The 20,992-nt window shown below is 45.4% G+C and overlaps 1 protein-coding gene across 1 annotated transcript in view; it reads right to left on the bottom strand.

Moving 5' to 3' along the window:
• The window catches only part of LOC106936656 (collagen alpha-4(IV) chain-like), a 38,128-nt gene that overhangs the window by 2,583 nt on the left and 14,553 nt on the right, over positions 1 to 20,992 (bottom strand). The window contains exons 4-45 of the mRNA XM_015017791.1: positions 18,773 to 18,907; positions 18,636 to 18,680; positions 18,441 to 18,557; positions 18,294 to 18,362; positions 18,184 to 18,219; positions 18,047 to 18,109; positions 17,697 to 17,732; positions 17,443 to 17,484; positions 16,875 to 16,955; positions 14,792 to 14,836; positions 14,569 to 14,631; positions 14,452 to 14,496; positions 14,322 to 14,375; positions 14,132 to 14,192; positions 13,965 to 14,069; positions 13,154 to 13,306; positions 12,993 to 13,082; positions 12,711 to 12,868; positions 12,563 to 12,632; positions 11,112 to 11,218; positions 10,848 to 11,031; positions 10,326 to 10,391; positions 10,146 to 10,253; positions 9,998 to 10,066; positions 9,408 to 9,557; positions 8,348 to 8,527; positions 8,093 to 8,251; positions 7,876 to 8,019; positions 7,651 to 7,758; positions 6,983 to 7,161; positions 6,558 to 6,621; positions 5,807 to 5,881; positions 5,616 to 5,723; positions 5,424 to 5,531; positions 4,908 to 4,979; positions 3,328 to 3,465; positions 3,132 to 3,239; positions 2,888 to 3,043; positions 2,083 to 2,331; positions 1,890 to 2,006; positions 1,432 to 1,620; positions 962 to 1,248 (exon numbers count right to left, since the gene is read on the bottom strand). Coding sequence (XP_014873277.1) covers positions 962 to 1,248; positions 1,432 to 1,620; positions 1,890 to 2,006; positions 2,083 to 2,331; positions 2,888 to 3,043; positions 3,132 to 3,239; positions 3,328 to 3,465; positions 4,908 to 4,979; positions 5,424 to 5,531; positions 5,616 to 5,723; positions 5,807 to 5,881; positions 6,558 to 6,621; positions 6,983 to 7,161; positions 7,651 to 7,758; positions 7,876 to 8,019; positions 8,093 to 8,251; positions 8,348 to 8,527; positions 9,408 to 9,557; positions 9,998 to 10,066; positions 10,146 to 10,253; positions 10,326 to 10,391; positions 10,848 to 11,031; positions 11,112 to 11,218; positions 12,563 to 12,632; positions 12,711 to 12,868; positions 12,993 to 13,082; positions 13,154 to 13,306; positions 13,965 to 14,069; positions 14,132 to 14,192; positions 14,322 to 14,375; positions 14,452 to 14,496; positions 14,569 to 14,631; positions 14,792 to 14,836; positions 16,875 to 16,955; positions 17,443 to 17,484; positions 17,697 to 17,732; positions 18,047 to 18,109; positions 18,184 to 18,219; positions 18,294 to 18,362; positions 18,441 to 18,557; positions 18,636 to 18,680; positions 18,773 to 18,907 — 4,593 coding nt within the window. The remainder of the gene's footprint in view (positions 1 to 961; positions 1,249 to 1,431; positions 1,621 to 1,889; positions 2,007 to 2,082; positions 2,332 to 2,887; positions 3,044 to 3,131; positions 3,240 to 3,327; positions 3,466 to 4,907; positions 4,980 to 5,423; positions 5,532 to 5,615; positions 5,724 to 5,806; positions 5,882 to 6,557; positions 6,622 to 6,982; positions 7,162 to 7,650; positions 7,759 to 7,875; positions 8,020 to 8,092; positions 8,252 to 8,347; positions 8,528 to 9,407; positions 9,558 to 9,997; positions 10,067 to 10,145; positions 10,254 to 10,325; positions 10,392 to 10,847; positions 11,032 to 11,111; positions 11,219 to 12,562; positions 12,633 to 12,710; positions 12,869 to 12,992; positions 13,083 to 13,153; positions 13,307 to 13,964; positions 14,070 to 14,131; positions 14,193 to 14,321; positions 14,376 to 14,451; positions 14,497 to 14,568; positions 14,632 to 14,791; positions 14,837 to 16,874; positions 16,956 to 17,442; positions 17,485 to 17,696; positions 17,733 to 18,046; positions 18,110 to 18,183; positions 18,220 to 18,293; positions 18,363 to 18,440; positions 18,558 to 18,635; positions 18,681 to 18,772; positions 18,908 to 20,992) is intronic.

Raw genomic sequence — 20,992 nt, 5'->3', positions numbered from 1 at the left:
GACGAATCCTCCAGATTTCCTCCCAGACCAGAGACCGCTCCAAAAGCATGAAGTGGCATTCTGCGTAAATACAACTAAAGCTAACGTGTTAGCCTAGCGCTAGCAGCAGAAATGTCTCCTGGACTTTAGCCAAAGACTAAAGACAAATCCTCCAACCACTAAAACCTGACGCCTCCATCTTGTTTCCATCTGGTGAAGAAGGAAGTTGCTCTCAGTGTCTTCAGAGGTTTCTGTGTCGTTTCCTTCAGTGGTTCTTGGTGCAGCGCCCCCACAGGCCAGGAGGGGAACAGGTTGGTTTGACTCAGCAGAGAGAAAGCGAACCACAGCAGCTGGAAGTGGAGCAGATGATGGAGTTCTGGTTCCAGTAGAACCGGGTCGACTGAGGAAATCAGCTTAAAAATAACATTTCCTTTAACTAGATCCATTCTACGGAGGCATCAGCCATCTTCCATGCTGGTGGACATCGTCCCTCCTCCCCAGACTTGAAGCTGTTGCTGAACTGCAGCGCTCCATCAGTGACAGACTGCTGCATCCTAAATGCACTAAGCAGAGTTATCACAGATCCTTCCTCCCAGCAGCTGTTAGACTCCTAACAATCTCACCAAGTATTCCCACAGCTGATATCTGCACATGACTTCAGTGTGAATCTTCATCAACATTTCTTTCCTCTATATGTATAATCTGTCCTTTTTCTGTTCTGTTGCAACGTTTGATTTTATATTGAACTCCAGTAAAGCATCTTTGAGTACTAAGAAAAGATAAAATGTATTATTATTATTATTATTATTATTATTATTATTATTATTATTATTATTATTATTATCATCTGCCAACAGTCATTGGACGAGAGGCAGTGGACACCCTGGACTTGTTACCACGACAACACAGAGACACAAAAGACAAACAACCAGAGAGTGACCAGTGTATCTCTCTGCCATGTTTTTTACCCAGCATGCCTCACCATGATGAAGGAATATCCGGTCCACAGGCGGCTCCAGTTGGGGGGGCAGTTTGGTGGCTCGCTGGAGTTGGGGTCATGCATGGCCACGGCAGCAGAGGGCGCCTCACACACCACACAGCGACTGATGTACTCCTTGATGGTATCTCCTCTGAATGGATGGCCTGGATGCGGCATCATCGTCGACAGCCAATAGGATTTGTCGTTTCGATTGGCGTATTTGCACTTTTTGGTCTCGCAGACGGAGAACGGCAAGGTGGAGAACACGGGAACGCAGGAACCGGCCTGACCTGGGAACATGAAGGAGAATCAGATGACTGCGCTACAGCATGGCCACCCTGATTTCTGCACCAAAACTGCTTCTCCTTCATGTGGGGGAAAGTTTACCAGGCTGTAATGGCACTGAGGAGGAACCTGCGCCCCGCCCCGCTCCGGTCTTCATCCGCCCAGGATGAAGACCGATGTCTCCTTACCCAGATCCTGGGAATACGCCTTCTCCTGGCCCTCCAGGTACAGCAGGCTGTATCCAGTCCAAAGCAGATGCGTATTTGGCGGACATGTTGGTTCAACCTTTGATTGGCTGTGTTTCACCAACAGGAACCCTGGTGTCATGCCTCCGGTCGGTCCTGGTGGACCTGGGTCACCGGGGGGACCCGGATCACCTGCAATACACAGAGAGCATGGCAGGTGATAAAGCCGAGCACTGATTGGTCAGGTTGTGTTTGGGCAACACTTTAAGGACCTGTGAGCAGCAGAATGCATTAGGACTTTGAAGAAAAAGAAACCCAGGACCTTTTCAAGAAGGTCCTGGGTTTGATACTCATCGCTCTGCTGTGCACCGCCTCAAAAACGTGTTGTCCAGGCGTAAAACAAGTGATCAGATACCCCACAGTGATGATACTGGCCCCTAACTGAAGGTGAGATGTCTTACCTTTTTCTCCCAGAACTCCGTTCTCTCCAGGCTGGCCTGGCTCTCCCATTTGTCCTAAGGAACCTTCTTGTCCCCGGGGGCCCATTGCTCCATCAGCCCCAGGATCCCCCTTCATCCCTGAAGCACATTGTCAACCATCAGGAAAATCAGATGCAGTCAGATCCAAACTGGCCTATCAGACCAAGTTCCTCACCATTCCTCCCTCTGGGGCCAATTTCGCCCCTCACGCCCCGATCTCCGCTAGCTCCAGGAGGGCCAGGTGGTCCTCTAGGGCCCCTAACCGGTGAGTAGGGAGGGCCATTTGGTAAGATTCGGCCTTTCTGCCCCTTTGGACCGTCTGATCCTTTGCATCCAGGCCTTCCTTTGGGCCCTGGGCGACCCGGGTGACCCCTCGCACCCCGTTCTCCAGGTATGCCCAGGAAACCCGAGTCGCCTCTCATACCTGACCAGACAAACACACATTAATTTGTCGGCTCTAACCAATCAGGGCGAACCATAATTTTTGGTTTACCCTGACTGTAAGACCGGTCCATCTGCGATCAACTAGCATGTGAGCTAACATCAAGAAAGCACAGCTGAAAGTTTGAAACAATTTGCCGTTTTGTCACTTGACACGCTATTGGCTGTTGTTTGCGAAGCAGCCAATCGAAGAGTGCCATTTGTTTTCTTTGGTGCTGATTGGCTGTACTTGCAACACTGAAGAACCAACCCGGGACTGGTTGGAGGTTTGGGGTTCTTAGCTGAAGGGGTTTATGGCAGCATAGTGGAACCAGTCGTTTGTTGTCTGGAAATGTTGATTAGTCAACCTGAAAGTTCTACTTGATCCTCACAAAACAGACGAAGTGAGAACCATCAGGTTTCATGGCTTAACTTCACCTTAAAACCTCTGAAGCCTCAGATTTCCCCCAGTTTTACCCCAGTTTTCCCTACAGTGTCTCCATTCAGCTTCATAAGAACAAGCACCAGAACCTCGGTGCTGACAATGTAAGCAGTCTGACCTTTGGGGCCTTGGTTTCCAGGGTTGCCTGGTGGTCCTGGTGGCCCCGGATATCCACGGCGTCCTTTTGGCCCCAAGTACCCTGGATCACCGGTGTCTCCTTTGTCCCCACAATTTGGTGTATTTGGACCAGGATCTCCCATTTCACCAGGACAACCTGCAAGGTTAACGCCAGGCGAGTGTCGGATTAGATTCAGACTGAAATTCCTTCAAGAGGAAATGTTAAAAGTAACACTATCACTGACCTGGATCTCCATCTGGGCCCATATCACCGGGATCCCCCTGTGGCCCTGGTTTTGGGTTTTTACAGTCGCCTCCAGGCGGACCTGGCGGTCCATTATCACCTGGAGGCCCTGTAAGACGAACACACAGATGAACCTTTTACGGTCAGATTTGGTTTGACGCAGCATGAATTCATTTGTATTACGAGTCATTGCAGACCTTTGGGTCCCGTTGGACCTTTCGGTCCTGGTGGGCCGTTCTTGGGTGGACAAGTGGGACCTGGAGGACCTGGAGGACCTGGATGACCTTTAGGGCCTGGAGGGCCTCTTTCACTTTTACTGTTGCCCGGACATACACCTGAGGATGACCAGCATTCAGAGGAATTTATGAGAAACCACAGAAAGTCCAGTAGCTAAATGAGAGCATGACTTAAATAACAAGAAACCTGTAATAACATGTAGCCCAGTGGTAAACTGAGGTTACTGTAATGACTGTATGCTAAGGTTAATAGAAATCTTACATAGTGCAAGACAGGACACAAATATATTAAAAGAAACCCTTTATTTACTATTGCATAGCATTGGTGATAGCTGTGGATTTCATATTCTTGTTTCTGAAAGAAATACACTAGTATTTTCCTTTATTTTAATATTTAAATAATATAAAGAGTAAAGTTCATTATTAACTAATTTGCTTACTTAGTAATTAAACTGTATTGTTTGTAAATCAACTAAGAGGATTATTTTATGTAAATATTGCAATTGAAAGTAGTATTAGTGTTTCGTAAGACGCTTTGCTATTTGATTGGTCACTGAGACAGTCCGTCCGGTGCGTGACTCATGATTGGTTGAGAGAAGAGGAGGCGGGAGGAAGAAAGAGAGGAGAAACGTGAGGAACGGAAGGTCAGACGAGCGGACAAGAAGTGAAGAAAAACAGACTCAAGGGAGAGAAAACCGGACAAAGCACGGGAGTGGACGGAATTCGGGAGAAATTGGAGGAGCTTGGTCGACGCGAGTGGGACGGGACGAGAGGAGACAGACGCAAGTAGACGAGCTTTGAGCTGAGCTAAGTGAGCTAGCCGCTTCGGCCTAACGTGGTCTGCTGCGTTCAATGGAGGTCGGGAGGAGAGGACGAGTGAATTGCAGCGCTCTCAATGTTTTCCTCTGGGATTTCAATTCCGCTTTTTTCTAACAGGCCTGCAACGTTTTCCCACTCTCCTGGAGGTCGTGAGTAACAAACTGACTGGGTTACATTTGTTTAGGACTGTATATTCATATAAGTGGATATTTCTTGTGCCCTAGTGTGGGGAAAAAGGTGGCCATTAATATTTTATTTGCTCTGTAAAGAAATATATGTTCTTTAGATCTGAAGGGTCTTTCAACTATAAAGTTACAGTGGGGACTAAATAGTTTGATTTCTTGTAACTTTAGTTTAATAAAGTTAGGCTGAATCAGTGTGGAGCTTAGCCTGGCTCACTACAACATGCAAGTCTGTTTGGTTGCTTTCTGGTGGTTTTTAAAAGGCTTTACTACCAACATAACATCCAGCCAAATAGAACAATAAAAACACACCAGTATAATCGTTTACAGTGGTTATCACTGCTAACTAAAAAGCTAACTGAGCAAACCACAGTTAGCACAGCTAACTGTGCTAACTGTTAACTGTTACACATTAGTTCAGCTAACGCTAAAGCGCTAGTGTTCAGTTGAACTATATTCAAATGAAAGTTTACAAAACAGCCAACTAAAATTAATTTTTCTATGTTTTCCTTCTTAAAATGTGTCCAGTGTTCCTCACACCTTTGGACCCCTTGGCTCCTTTCTGTCCACTCAGTCCATCTAATCCATGAAGCCCTGGTGATCCCGGAGCTCCTGAAGAAACAAAATAAATCATTTAAAAAAGAAAACCAACCTGTGGTATCCATTTTTGTTTGGCTTTGGTGTGCCTCAGGGCTCTGTGTTTGGCCCACTGCTTCAGACCTCTGGTTGATACGAGCCAAATGGATTATTCACACATAAATTAACTTTCTGTTAAAAAAAAATGATCTAGAGGGTCTGAAAAGTCACTAATATGGTGACAAAGTCCTGAAGTTGGCAACACCTGGTTTATCCCAACAATTAGTCCCCAGTCTCTTGGCTCTGCCCACTTTGGTGGAATTTTGGGTTTTGCTTTCACAGGGCAGTTAGACTCACTGAGGACTGGAGTTGGACTTTATGGTTCCAACATTTTAAAGTCTTGAATCATGGGAACTATCACTAAAAACAGCATCTATGTATTTTCATAACTTTATGTTTTCATCTTTGAAAGGTTTTGACCTTTGTTTCCTGCGTAACCATTCCTCCCCAGGGGACCGTCCACTCCATCTCGACCAGGAGGCCCTCGAAGCCCCTGGTAACCTCTGGGCCCTGGAGAACCAGCCACACCTAAAGGAGACAACATCTCTGAGTCACCATGTTCCCAGATCCTCCTCCTCCACTTCTGTCACAGATTTAGGAAGGTCTTTGTACCTGGTTCTCCAGGGGATCCTTGTAATCCTTTGTGTCCCTTGCATCCTTTCTGTCCTTGTGTCCCACAGAGGCCTTTGGGGCCACAATCTCCAGGAGGGCCACAAGGGCCTGAGAGGCATGAAGCAGATCATCAATGAAATAGGTTTTTGCATTTTCCTAAAGAACCAAACCATTTTAAAGTAGATTGTCACCATCAGGGCCTCTGTCCCCAGGATGGCCCTTATCTCCAGGTGGACCAGGACCATCAAAGGTGTCTCCTTTATCACCTGAAACGCAGAAAGTCGTGTTAAAACCAACCAGTGTTGCTTAATTATGCAGGACGAATAAAAAAATAATCCCTGGTAAACTGAAGTAAGACTTTCTGAGTCATGGCGATGTACCGTATTTTCCGCACTATAAGGCGCACCTAAAAACATTCAGATTTTAACAGGTCTAGCAACTACGGTAAGCAGCCGCCGACTTAATTTTTGCCCGTAGAAGAAGAAGCGCGCGGTGCATGCTGGGATAGTTGTCAGAACGCTGGTTTGTTAATAAAGTCTGACTGATCTATCTACCTACCGACCTGATAATGAGGTGTCTGCAGGTCGTTTAGCACCACGTTCTCCACCAACATGCTGTGGGTGAACGGAGAAGGGTGACCATCGTCCGGCCACGCCCCAGCCCAGTCATGGAAGGCTCTCCTCGCCGACCGGAGTCGGACTGTTTTTTTGATATTCCCTTTAGTGCAGCTCCACCTAGTGGATGCATAACGTAACTCCAGCCTCTACTGTAGTGTCTATTCTACGCGCCTTATAAGGCGGTGCGTATGAAAAAACGCACCGCGTATATGAAAAAACGTTTTAAAATAGGCCATTCATTGTTTTAAAATAGGCCATTCATTGAATGTGCACCTTATAATCCGGTGCGCCTTATAGTGCGGAAAATACGGTAGTCAGCAGGTACCTTTAGGTCCATGACGTCCTGGATTACCAGGTCTCCCAGGGGGTCCCAGACATCCTGGGTCGCCCTGTAGTCACAACCAGAGGTCATTATGTTTTCTGACCATCAGACAGTTTTTATTTATGAACAAAACACAACAACATCTGTTTGCCTCTCCTGGGGCCTCTGGCAAGACCCTGAAATCCCTGATGATTTCAGAATCCTGGTTTCAGAGAGAGACAACAGATATTCCACAGCAACCACTCCATGACAACGGAGCTGATTACCAGCGCCCGCGATGGATGGATGGACGGACGGACATCTCTAACAACGGTCTCTTGTTTTATTCCAGCCAGTATAACACCAATTGGATCCAACCTCATACCTCTACATTCTGTCTGACCCAACAGAACTCCGACCCAGTGTTAGCTCTAGAAAACTCATCTCACCGGTTCTCCATTCAGCCCAGGAAATCCGAAGTATCCTTGATGTCCTTTGGTTCCTGGAGGTCCAGGCGGGCCTTGCTTACCCTGGGGCCCTTGGGGTCCCTGAGGTCCCTTACAGCCTGGGGGTCCATTGGGGCCTGGATACCCAGTATTTCCTGGGCATCCAGCCTCACCTTTGTTTCCTGTGGAAAAGACAAAGTTGATACTAAAGAGATCAGAGCAGAGGATGAGACCCAAACCTAGAGCTGGATGGAAATCTGACTGTTGGTTTCCATGGAGACAGCACCACGCTACTCAAGCTTTTAAGCATCAAGTTAGTGGATTTTGTTATGCTGCTTACAGAGTTGTATCAGAAGGAATCGAACAGTTCTTAGTCATCTGAACTGAATGATCTGCTGATGGTTTCAGTTTTTTTCCACTAGACCTGGACAGTGGGGGTCCGTCTACAGCAGGGCTCTCCAACCGCAGTCCTCCAACTGTCCAACACAGCTGAATCAAATGATTGAACTATCTGCCATCAAGTTTGGTAAAGGCCAGGTGACACTGCATCTAAACCTGCAGGATGGTAGGTCTTGAGGACTAGAGTTGGACGCTCCTGTCCTCTGTTATCTAAGATGGAACCAGAGTTTGACCAACAGGGAGACTTTCACAGAGTCTCCAGTTTCTCTCACCTCGTGGTCCGGAGAATCCGGGCTCGCCGGAGGATCCTGGTGGTCCCCTTGGGCCCTTTTCAGGTCTGGGAATGAGTTCTCCTGGAGGACCGGCACAACCTTTGTGACCTGCAGGAGAACACATGTCCATAATCTGTAGTAGGTTAGCAAAAACTGCAATCTGGATGAGGAACATGATCCTGGTATTGTACGGTTTAATCCATAGTACTATCACCACTGTAGTACCTTTTGGTCCCTTTGGTCCTGCACAACCCTGACCTCCATCTTGTCCTTTAGGCCCCCGCTCTCCGGGCTTGCCTGGGCCTCCAGGGATGCCCTTGTTTCCTGGAAAACCTGGCCTTCCTTCAAAGCCCCTGGGCCCAGTCTGACCTAAAACAGGATCTCAGTGAAAGACTTCAAACAGAAGAACATTCCTTCAGGCGTGTTTCTGGTAGGAACTCACCTTTCCTACCAAAGGGCCCCATTGGGCCAGTGTCCCCAACAGGGCCTTGGGGCCCTTCACGTCCCTGTGTACCTGGAGACCCTGGAAATCCAGGTTCTCCAATATTGCCTTTTGGACCAATAGCTGGAAGACCTTTATCCCCAATTTCACCTTTATTACCTAAAAAAATGAAGTTAGACTGACTGTTCAACACATGAAATGACTAAAGCAAAACAAATAAAGACAGATCAAGAAAAAAAAGAGGTAAATGATTACCGCGAGGGCCACGAGGTCCTTGAGGGCCACCAGGTCCCGGAGGGCCTGGAGGGCCTATGCCATCAGGCGTCCTTGCCTTACAATCATCTGATGTGGACCCCGGGGGGCCTGGTCGTCCAGGGGCCCCGACATTTCCTTTGTGTCCCTTCACTCCAGGAAAGCCAGAAGGCCCCTGGGGACCTGTGGAAACACGTTCAAGCCTTCATCTCTTCTAGACCTTCAACCTTCAACCGTGGTTCATCTGCAGTGTGATTCATACTGCGTGTTGTTTTGGGTCTGGTAAAATAATTCACTGGACTCCTGGTATTTGTAGAGGTTAGGGGCCACAGACACTCATAGCTGAAACCCATCAATACTTGAGATCTCCTCTAAACATGCTTACCACTAAATATAACTTAATATGCATTAATACACACAGTGGAAACCGTCTTACACTTAGTGGAAGCTAACAACTAAGGACTTCCTTACCTACACTCGAGGGCTCAGCCAATCAGGACCAAGGAAAATGAATGCTGCTCTAGGATTGGTTGCTTTACAAACGCCAGCCAATAGCGTGTTAGGTAGTGCTGGGCCAAAGAATCTCAGGCTCTTTTCAATATTTTAGAGATGCTCTATGAATAAAATGTGTGAACTGGTGTTGGTCCACTGTACAGTTTTCTGATTATCTTTAAACTAGCAAACCAGGAACAAGTTGACAGAGCAGAAACAGAGAAAAAGATAAAAACCATCAACTTCTGAGAAAATCATTTTTTTTTTTGGTTTTTTGCTTTAATTAAACTGGTTCAACTCATGAAGAAACTGCTCCATGTTTTAAATCGCAGCTTCTAAGGTTTTCAAATGTGGACTTTGTGTTGAATTTGGTTTGTTTACAGAGTAAATCTGAACCATTTTGGGGGGAAACTCGCAGCTGATTAACATACCGCTTTTTATTGGCTCTTCTCATGCTATTGCTGTTGGTTTCAGCCAATAAGAGGCGAGTTTGATTAGAAAAACAGGGTGACTTTGCATCGCCACCACAATGCAGTTATGTGCCGACCTCTGACCCAGACCCATAACTCACCTGGTGCTCCCTGGTTGCCCGGGGGGCCGAGGCGTCCTTTACGTCCTGGGGACCCCGGGGATCCAGGCCGGCCTTCGGGCCCCTGGGGGCCACTGTGAGTATTGCCTCTTGGTCCGGGGAGTCCAGTGGGGCCCAGCGGCCCCGGAGAACCTGGAGCACACAGTCGGGTACACTGAAATAAAGTTTGACTTATTTACATTTCTAAAATGCTTCCAGATATTTAACACTGAAAAAACACAAAATCTTACCAAGAACTAATGGTCTGGATTCCAGTCCAAATATTTTACTATATTTAAAATAAACATTGTCCACGGTAGTAAAACATTTGAACTGATCATAATCTTTGTTTTATTTCTCCAATCAGAAAACAGACTCAGCAGCTCAGTTAGACTCAAAATGGCAGACATGGTGAATTTTAGGAAAAAGCTTTGTGGGCTCACACTGGCTGTTTAATAAATTTAAAGTTCTCACTGTTCTGGAGGAATCGGCTGATTCCCACCAGTTCAGATGTTTTTGAATCAGGAAAGTGGGAGTTTCTTTTGGTAGGCTTCCTTTCCATCAGAAACTGTTCAGCTGATGCTGGTTTTTACCTGGACTTCCTTTGTTACAACAGCTGTCGGTTCCGTCTTCTCCAGGATCTCCATCAGCACCTGGAGGTCCTGCAGGGGCAGAAGAGGAAACATGGACCCGTCGGCTCAGACAGGACAAGTGTGACACGTCTACCCAACGCTGAGGTACCTCGGTCCCCAGGCGGTCCTGGAGCATGAGACAGTCCCTTGTCCCCTTTAGGCCCGTCTGGCCCTCGGATGCCAGCTGTGCCTTTAGCACCTGGAGGACCTGAGGCACCTGGAGATGGAGGCAGGTGAGCAGGAAGCTGCACTGACAGGCGAAGAGACGGGTGTTTCAGACGAGGCTTACCTGGTTGTCCACGGTCTCCCTTTGGCCCCGGGGGGCCAGGGGTCGAAAAACAGGGGCCACGGTCTCCTATGAGTGGAGAAACCAGAGAAGGCGGAGTCAAACAAAAGAAGGCGGAAAGAATCAAAAAGTAAATCAAGTGGAGGCTGATTTTCTGAAGCAGAAAATACGTTTGATCACCAGAGGCTAGAAACGGCAATACTTGGTAAGAGTTTGTGTTTTTTCAGTGTAACTGCAAAGTTATTACAGTATATTTGTAAAGACTTCATGTAAAACAAGTGCAGTTTAATTGAACTTCTATGCTGTATTTTCATTTTCCAAGGTGGGACAAGGTCATAGGTCACCTCAAATCAAATGTTTGCCTTTATAATTTGGCTGCCACAACTGGGAGAACCTGAAGTGAAGTTAGAGTAAATCAATTTGTGTTCAGAGGAAACTGCTTTCTGAATCTGGTGCAGAAAAACAGGAAATGATGTGAAACAATTTCACTGCACTCATTTTATCTGACTTCACCAACAGCTTTACCTGGATCTCCCTTCAGTCCAGGCGGTCCAGGAAATCCATCGGGTCCCGGGTTTCCAGGGGGCCCGCGCTCTCCAGGGGGCCCCTCCACACTGACTCCAGGGGGGCCCAGCTGTCCAGGGAATCCTTTTAGTCCTGGGGGTCCAGGGAAGCCTTTGTCTCCAGGGAAACAAGACGCACTGTCCCCCTAAAGCCAAACACAACCAGGAGAGAGGTTCGGTTCTGCTCTGGTCCGGTTTGCTCTCTGACTCCGCCTCTATGGCTGACCTTAAGTCCCGGATCTCCAGGTGGTCCTGGGCGCCCCGGGGGTCCGTCTGCGCCCCAGGTTCCTGGGGCCCCCTCAGGGCCCACTTTTCCCTTTTCTCCCTTTTCACCTGGAAACAAAATCAGAATGAGAATCTCTGAAACATGAACACAAGATTCATTCATTCATCTCACTGCAAAAATACTTTTGGTCCAGTTTCCAGTGCAAATGTCTTGATAAACTTGAAATAAGACAAAATTAACAGAAGTAACTTTTCAGAAACTTGTTTTTAGTAATTAACCTGTTGGTCTCAGGTTGTCATTCACAATGCCAGGGGTGTCAAACTCCAGTCCTCAAGGGCCGCTGTCCTGCAGTGTTTAGATGTGCCACAGGTAAAAAACAGTGGAATGAAATGGCTTAATTACCTCCTCCCTGTGTAGATCGGTTCTCCTGAGCCTTGCTAATGACCTAATTATTCTTTTCAGGTGTGGTGCAGCAGAGGCACATCTAAAAGTTGCAGGACAGCGGCCCTTGAGGACTGGAGTTTGACACCCCTGTCACTAGAGGACCCAAATTTGGGTCCTCTAGTGACAGACAGGTTAAAGATGTAATACTGATGAAGTATTATTTTCACTCTTTGATTATGTAACTAATAGTATGGAAAAAATCTGTCGGTGGAACAACAACTGGGTCGCTAGGTAACGTCCGGGCTTGGCCGGGGTCGCTAGGTAACGTCCGGGCTTGGCCGGGGTCGCTAGGTAACGTCCGGGCTTGGTCGGGGTCGCTAGATAACGGTGCAGGGCCTGTTGATTGTTAAGTAAAAACATCTGCCAGTGGAACCAGAATCTTTTTCACCAATATTAAGGAATCGTTGACTTAAAACAAGCTGCTGCTTCTTGCTGGAATTGCTTTGATTTTCCGTTTTCCTTTATTTTCTTTCACTGGAAACTAGACCAGATTTACTTGGTAAGATTTTGCGTTTTTGCAGGTGAGAAGAAGTGGGCAGATTGATCCAAATATTGATATGAAGTCAGTATTGAATCGGACCAATAACGCTGTCGTGAGTTCAATAATTTTGTTTCAGATTTCATCTTGAAATTTCATTTTATTTTTGTATCATAGTTTATCAACTCTTCCTCAAAATTATTTATTGATCATTTTTGCACTTTGCAGTTTTTTGGTTTCTTATTGTTTCTGTTTGTCATATTAATGTTTTATTAAAGTATTTTATACACATAAAACTTTGTTTTTTGAACAAAATAATTCAAAGGAAACAAAAGAAATCAGCTAAAGGTTGATATATCAAACTTAAATAAACTTAAACATCTACAGCAGTAAGGAAACAAAACCCAAAGGTGAAGCTCCAGAGGGAAACGGGAAGTTCAGAGACTGATGACGTTCCTCACATTCTCTCAATTTGCTTTAATTTAATTAGTCATTATCTGGAAGAAAACTGTAAATGTGATGAACTGACCTTTCAAGCCGCCCACAGTGAAACCTTTCTGTCCTTTCTGGCCGCTGCGTCCCCTGAAGCCCTTCGCTCCCTGCAGGAAAAACACAACCTGCTGCTTCAGTCTGAACTCATCTGAGATTTCCTCCCACGTTTTTGTTGAGAAACTCACCTGGACCCCCTCCGCTCCCGAGTCTCCAGAGGAACCCATCTCTCCTTTGGGGCCTGGGGGTCCGGGCTGTCCTCTTGACCCTGGAAGCCCTTTAGGCCCTGGAGGCCCTTGAGGGCCCTTCTGGTCAGTAGATTTACATAGACATTCACCAGGAACGCCTGAAACGCGACGGTTGAACATGAAGTCAGAGCTAATCTGACACTTGTGGGTTCCTCACAGGAACATGTTTTTTCTTTCATTTCAGACACGTTTAAAAAAAAGCCAGAAACAATCATCACTGACCCTTACTGCCATCATTGCCTCTCGGTCCTGGAATGCCCCCATCACCTGGCTCTCCCATGTCTCCTTTGTCTCCTTTAAGACAGACTGTTCCTGCAGAGAGGGACGCCAAACATGGAGGACTGACCGCTGGAAGCCGCAGGGACCAGAAACCGATGTGGTACCTGGGAGGCCCTGCAGTCCCTTCGGCCCTCGATATCCCCGCTGTCCCGGTTTTCCAGGTTCTCCATGTGCCACTTCGTCTGTAGTCTGACCCGGATCTCCTCTCTCCCCTTTGTACCCAGGCTCGCCCTTCGGACCATCAAAACCTTTAAGTCCTGAAGAAAACCACAGAGACTGTCCTGAAGATGGACCTAAGACACGAAATTCATCCCACCTGAATCTGAACAGTCTGAACGGTAAGCTAGCGCTAGCGGGATTTTTGTCTTGCTAGCTAAATGTTTAATTTAGTAGTTAAATAGTCTGTAAGCAAGATATTAGTTTGCAAACTAAATATTTAGCTTTCTGACTTAATATTTATTTTGTAGATAAACATTTAGCAATGATTAGCTTCAAATTGAAGAATTTGTTAATTATGTTTTTACTTTGGACTTAAATACTTAGCTGGTTAAACATTTAGTTTGGAACTGTGACTAGCAGCTGCGAATGAATTGATAAGATTGTGTTAATATAATTTTGAAAGGCCATTTTGTTTCTCTTGTAAAAAGAACCAAAATTATTTTTGTTAATTTTGACTAACTTTATAATTAACAGCCTTTTTGTTCATATTCATCACATCCTGAATGTGAGCAAATATTTACTGCAACTAACACCAACACTGTCCTGCTACCTTCAGTCCTCCTCATAGTAACATCGATTTGACTAGACCGCCATCATCCCTCTTTATGACCCTACAATGATTGGCTCTGATAGTTGATTGGATGCTTTCCTATTGAAAATCAGCTTTGATGTTTAATGTTAAATGATTTTACTGACCTGGTGTTGATGATCCTGGGAATCCTGGGGGACCAAAGTCTCCCATTGGCCCCATGTCGCCAGGAGGGCCCCTCCTTCCAGGGAACCCAGGATCCCCGGCGTCACCTGGAAGACAGGAAGCTCAGAAACCAAACTGACCATTGGCTGGTTGGTGTATTGATCCGTACCTATGTGAGTGACATCATCAATCACACAGGGGCCTTCAGGGCCCGGATCACCAGCAAAGCCCTGGAAACAAAGAGTCATATCACAACAAAGAGCTTAAATAACACGTTCCTTTAAATCTGTCCTGTTTCCTCCAGAATAACGACTTTAACTTGACTCAGTTTCAGAACCTGGGTCACAAACCCAACTGACCTTCAAACCTTCTTGACCTATCAGTCCTGGGAGACCCTGGCTCCCTTTCATCCCCTGAAAACCCAAAAACACCTTTAATTAACCCGACCCGGAACCATCACACTGGACCAGCGTTTCTGCTCTGACTCACCCGGGCGCCTTTCCGTCCAGACGGACCGGGTCGACCAGAATCCCCCTGGAAGAAAAACCAAACTCAAGCAGCAACCGAAGCTGGATAAACTTCTGTAACGGATCAAAGGAAACGTACTCTGGCTCCTGGAAATCCAACAATCCCCGTCTCTCCTTTGGTCCCAGGCGGCGCATCCCGACTCTGAAACCAGAACAGAACTTCCTGATCACAGCCCACACCAGTGGTCACTACAGGATTCAAAATGGCTCTTATTCTGGCATATTTAGCAGCATCAACATCAGAATCAGGGAATTCTCTTCAAACATAAACAGTCAGCAGGTTGATAAATATTCTACCTTACCGGGAGTCCCTGAACGCCACGCTGTCCTGGTTCCCCCGGAGATCCCTGAGAGAAACAACCAGACCTGATTTAGGACAACCTTAAAAAATGTTCACCCTTTTTAAATGGGATAAAACAAATCCCAGAGCGAAGGTTCATTAATCAGACTAAGAAGGTCTGCTTCAGCTTCTGTTTAGCAACATTTTCAACATTTTCTCTTTGCCCACTGGGCGTTAATTTCCACTTCTGAACGATCTGATTGGATTCTGGAAAGACTACTGTTGTGTTCAAGTTGTGCTAAAAGGAGTTAGCCTAGCAGCGAAGCTATGCTAGCCTAAAACAGCATCTCAATGCTAACATGTAGCAGCTATCGCTAATGTTAGCGTCCACAGTCCACATTTCTAAAGAAGCTCCATGGATGATCAGGACTTCCTGAAACTCTGCGCCAGTCTGATAGATGAAGATTAAAAACTTTATTTGTTGCTGAGCTCATACGGCCATTTACTCTCACCGGCCACTTTATTAGGTACACCTTGCTAGTACCAGGTTGGACCCCCATCAGAACTGCCTTAATCCTCAGTGGCAGAGATTCATCAAGGTCCTGGAAACATTGCTCAGAGTCTGGTCCATATGGACATGATAGTGTCAGGCAGTCGCTGCAGATTTGTCGGCTGCACATCCATGATGCGACTCCTGTTCCACCACATCCCATCCATCTACATCCATCCATCCATCCATCCATCTACATCCATCCATCCATCCATTTTTTAACACTCTTGTCCCTTGTGGGGTCGGGAGGGTTGCTGGTGCCTCTCCAGCAAACGTTCTGGGCGAGAGGCAGGGTCACTCTGGACAGGTCGCCAGTCTGTCGCAGTCCACCACATCCCAAAGGTTTCTATTGAGATCTGGTGACTGTGGAGGCCATTTGAGTTCACTGAACTCATTGTTCAAGAAACCAGCCTGAGATGATTAGCACTTTATGCTGCTGGAAGTAGCCATCAGAACATGGTGCACTGTGGTCATAAAGGGGTGGACATTCAGCAGCAATACTCCGGTAGGCTGTGGCGTTGACACGATGCTCATGTGGTTCTAATGGGTCCAAAGGGCCAGGAAAATATCCCCCACGCCACTGCACCACCAGCCTGAACCGTTGATACCAGGCAGGATGGATCCATGCTTTCATGTTGTTGATGCCAAAGTCTGACCCGACTATCTGAATGTTGCAGCAGAAATCCAGGCTCATCAGACCAGGCAACGTTTTTCCAGTCTTCTACTGTCCAGTTTTGGTGAACCTGTCATTTTCTGTTGCTACCTGACAGGAGCTGCAGGAGGGCAACAGCAGTCTTCTGGGTTTGACGTGTTGTGCGTTCAGAGATGCTCTCCTGCAGACCTCGGTTGTAATGGGTGGTTATTTGAGTTACTTTTCCCGTTCTATCAGCTCAAACCAGTCCATTCTCCTCTGACCTCTGACCTCAACAAGACATTTATGCACACAAAACTGCTGCTCACTGGATACGGTCTTTTTCGGACCATTCTCTGTAAAACCTAGAGATGGTTGTGGGTGACAATCCCAGTAGATCAGCAGTTTCTGAAATACTCAGACCAGCCCTTCTGGCTCCAACAACCACTCAACATTCAGAATCTCTTAAGTCTCCTTTCTTCTCTGTTCTGATGCTCGGTGTGAACTGCAGCGGATCGTCTGGTCATGTCTACATGCATCGAGTTGCTGCCATGTGATTGGCTGATTCAACATTTGCGTTAATGAGCAGTGTACCTAATAAAGTGGCCGGCGAGTGTAGTCAGTCAGTTAGCAGCAAAAATTTTAAAAGTTGCTGATTAAAACATGAATAATTAATTTCAGACTCTGGAATTAACTTGAGTAATTTTTGTATCACTTCCCACCATTAAAATAAAGAGAAATTAAATAAAAATCCAGCGATAGGAAGTGAAACTAGAACTGAGACTCCAGTTTTCTAACCTGACATGGGAACCCGACAATGAGAACAGAATATTTAAAATGTTAGAACTAAATAAAAAATACAGAACATTTAAAACCAACAAAAACAAAGAAAATAAAGCAAAGGAAGACTAAATGTCCTCCGACCTTCTCCCCTTTTATGTAAAAGTCCTCTGGAGGGTCGATGTACTCGAAGGGCCCCGGAGGCCCCTGGGGGCCCTGGTCTCCCTGTGGATCACACAGGAAACGGAAAAAGTTTGGTTAATGCAGGTCAGAGGACCAAAGACCTGGAACAGAGCTCAGCTGGCCTCCAGTAAAGATCAACAGTGATGTAATGCACTGACCGACCTACAGGGGGCAGTAGGCCTGAGGAAGGCCGGCCATGTTCAACATATTATTCTGTGGTGTAACTGAGGGGCGCGGCCAAAGGGGGCGTGGTGGTCAGTGGTAAATGGACTGATATATTTAGAGCTGCTGCAGTCATTCTGACGGCCTGAAGCCTTTTTGACGTGGGGCAGGAGGAAACTGGAATCAAACCTTCAACCTTCTGACTGCAAGACGACAACTTTACCTGCTGAGCCACAGTCAAAAGAGGGGAATAAGAGGGCTGTGACGGGAAGGGGGCGTGGCCAATGTGATGTAATATTTCTGGGGCGTGGTCTGATTGATGAACCACTGGGTGGCGCTACATTAACTCTGTAAACAGTCTCTGTACCTCGTCTCCTTTCGGTCCCGGCAGTAATCGACCTTTTTGACCCTAAAACAAAAACATGAGCTGACATCAGAACATCCAGCTGGAGAGATAATCAATCTATAATCAGTAACTGACTGGAGAACAGAAAGCTGTAAACAGTTTTACTGCTTCAAAATCACATTAAAAAGATAATATAAACTGTAAAAAGAGTTCAAACTGCTGACTGTAGTCCTAAAATAATAAAATGAATTAGTAGCTGCCAGGTTGTGACTCACAGGCGGGCCCCTTGATCCGGGTGAACCAGGAGGGCCCTGAGGAGACAAAATCAGTTTAAACATTTAATTTACTCTCCAGGGAACCAAACCTCAAATTCAGGGAATTGATCCAAACTGTGTTGAACTGAACTACAAGTCAAACTGAACAGAAGTGAACTACAACTGAGTTAAAATTTACTTTTTGTAATGAACGAAAAATTATTTGAACTGGATTCAACTGAAGGTGTTTCATTAAAAGTTAATAAAATTTACCTGAATGGAAATAAATCGATTTATGGTGGACTGAACTGAATTACATGTTTCCAACTGAGTTTAGCTGCAGTGAGCTGAAATGAAGTGGAGTGACTCACATCGAGTCCAGCTGATCCGGTTGGACCCGCGGGTCCGGTTGGTCCCGGCAGACCATCTTCTCCCTGCAGGCAGAGACAGAAACCTGAAGCAGAAGCAGAACAATGTGACGCACTCGGCTGCTTTCAGGCCAACTCACCTGCAGACCCGGCAGTCCGCCGGGCCCATCGTCGCCCTGTTGGATCCAAACACTGCGGTCAGGCGGGCTGAACGTACCAGAACATGATGCTGCGGGTCAGCTGTACTTACAGGAGCTCCGGGGTATTGGATGAAGTTGGCCGATGGCTCTCCTTTAAGTCCCTTTGGACCGGTAAAACCCTGAACAGCAGCACAGGATGTGAGATCCTTTTGCCTCAACATGGCGTCAAACAGTGACAGTCAGCCAATGCTTTTTACCGGTTCTCCATTAGGGCCTTGTTCCCCTGGAAGCCCCGGATTCCCCCGGATTCCTCTGGTTCCGTTGCATCCGTCCAGACCTGGATGACCAGGCCCTCCAGCCGGGCCGGGGAGGCCCTGAACAGACACAAAGAGAAGCTGAAGCGTCCTGCGCTCCAGCGGCTGTGGGATGCCGATAGGGGCGAGGACTCTTACCGGGACTCCGTCCAAACCCGGAAAACCTTGCAGACCGGTGGAGCCCTGAACCCACAGAAACAGACGTTCACCATGTTGGACTTCAAGAATGTTACTTCGGTGTTCTGCTTTTACAGTTAGAATGGTGGTTTACTCACAGCATCTCCTTTTATCCCAAAACCTCCCATCGGCCCCTCGGCTCCTCTACCGCCCTTCTGCCCTGGAAGTCCCCGTCCGCCCGGGAAGCCTGGAGGCCCCTGAGGCCCCTGCAGACCCAGAGGACCTGGGAAACCCTGCAGAACATAAAACTATTAGAAGCTTCAACGCCTGATACAACACAGTGACCCATGACCAAGCAAAACGTTGCACACCCTAAACCAGCGGCATCCAGCCCCGGTCCTGGAGAGTTACCGTCCTGCTGGTTTTAGATGCAACCTTGCTCCTATGTCCTACAAGACAAATTCCTTCGTTTCCCATAATTCCACTCAGCTCAGCTGGGTAAGAATCAGTCCCTAATTCTTACCCAAGGCCACGTCATTTCCTCCCATGTATTTTTCATTCTTTGAAAGTCCTTACATTCCCCTCAGTAATCTGTCCTACAAGTATTGATGTTTCCTAATCAATACTTGTAGGACAGATTACTGACTCTCATCATCTGGGTTTCGCATACAGAACAGATCGATGTGAACGTTTACTGTGTGACGCCTAAATTACCGTTTGAACAGCATGTCCGGCAGACAACGGATTTAAACATCTGACGAAACAATGAAACCAACAGAACCTGGTCCACAACAAAAAAACATAAAAAAACTCAATTTGATGGCAAGAAATGATGTTAGAGCCAACACTGACCCAACCGAGACAGAGAGCCAAAACATGAACCCACATTTGAACTGCGATTAGTTGGTTCTGTTCACACAGACAGAACCAGCAGAGCCCAAACCAACTGCTGCAGCAGAGTCTAGCAAGCCAAACCTGCAATGACATCATCTGATCACACGGGGGCAGTGTCACACAAATCAAACCAAATACAAGCTGAGAACAGCAGCTCCGATGTTAACCTGCAGGTCTGAGAAAAAAATAAAATCTGAAATAAAAAAATATGTCAATAAAAACAAATTTAATGATAAAAAGTTTGAATTTGAATCAAATTCAGCACAGCTGACTGAGCAGTTTTCTCAAAATAATACATAAAAAAAGAGTGGCAGGATTATTATTCTGTAAAATTGATAGAAATTAAACTAAAATTAACAAACAGACTGCAGTTTCTCATAAAAAAACAAATATATTAGAAAGAGAAACGATAAGCAAACTAAAACCGTTTTTCCCGTTCTATAAGACAAATTTACAAATATTTTCTGAATCATTTTAATCCCCAAAGAAAGGCATGTTGTTGAACCTGCTGCAGAGTTAAAGCCCAAATTAAGTCCAGCTTTTTTCAAAACTGTATTAAATTAATCTAAAAATTCTACATGTAAATATTTCATTATGACATGGAAAAAAAGTTTAAACTTTTTTCAAATTTATTAGAAATAGAAAAATCACATTTATGTAAGTATTAAATTGTAGAAAGGCTAAAACATAATGAAATGTGGAAAAAATTAAGCACTATAAATAATTTTTTAATCAAATGATCCAAAATGAGTAAAATGCTGTTGATTCTAGAAAACAAACTATATCTGAAAGGAAAGTGCTTTAGATCCAGAGACTGATGAATACAGAGAAGATGAGAACAAAGATGATTTTTTCTGATCATAAAGAGATTAAAGTTTTATTTTGACTGAGCTCTGAGGAGATTTTTTTCCTTGTGTCCAAAAAAACCTCCAAGAAGAAAAACCCAGTAGTTTCACTTTCTGGACCAAACAGATTTAATTTTTCATGTCATTCAATGTTTTTGAGGCATGCTTTTATTCTATCAATTATTGTGAGAATTAATTGGATTAAAAAAAATCTTGACATTATTCAGATATTTTGTATAAGTCTATCTTCTACAATGTTAGAAACACATTTAAAGATGCAAATGATTCAATTTCTTTTTTTAAAATTAAAAATATATATATATTTTACTGGCTATATATATATATATATATATATATTAAATAAAAAAAATATATTTTACTGGCTAAAAGTCATTTAGTAAATGCTTCATACCAAAGAATTAACCTGCAGCCAAAAACTGTAAAAAGTTCTGGCATTTCTGCTGGACTGAACATCAAAACAGGGTAGGTCTGATCTGGAGATTATTTTCTGGATTGTGTAATAATTGGATGCAAAAGGCAGATTTTTTTTTTTTTTTTTTTTTTTTTTTACAATTTTTGACCCAGGGGAAGCCAAAACTGACATAAAAAAGGTTTTGGGAAAAACAGATTTAAAAATAT

The sequence above is a fragment of the Poecilia latipinna genome, unplaced genomic scaffold, assembly GCF_001443285.1.
Source record: "Poecilia latipinna isolate Pla-1442-1.1 unplaced genomic scaffold, P_latipinna-1.0 Scaffold2189, whole genome shotgun sequence".
Taxonomy (NCBI): Eukaryota; Metazoa; Chordata; class Actinopteri; order Cyprinodontiformes; family Poeciliidae; genus Poecilia; species Poecilia latipinna.
The sequence above is the reverse complement of the archived record's forward strand: the minus strand, read 5'-3'. Positions and strand labels throughout refer to the sequence as shown.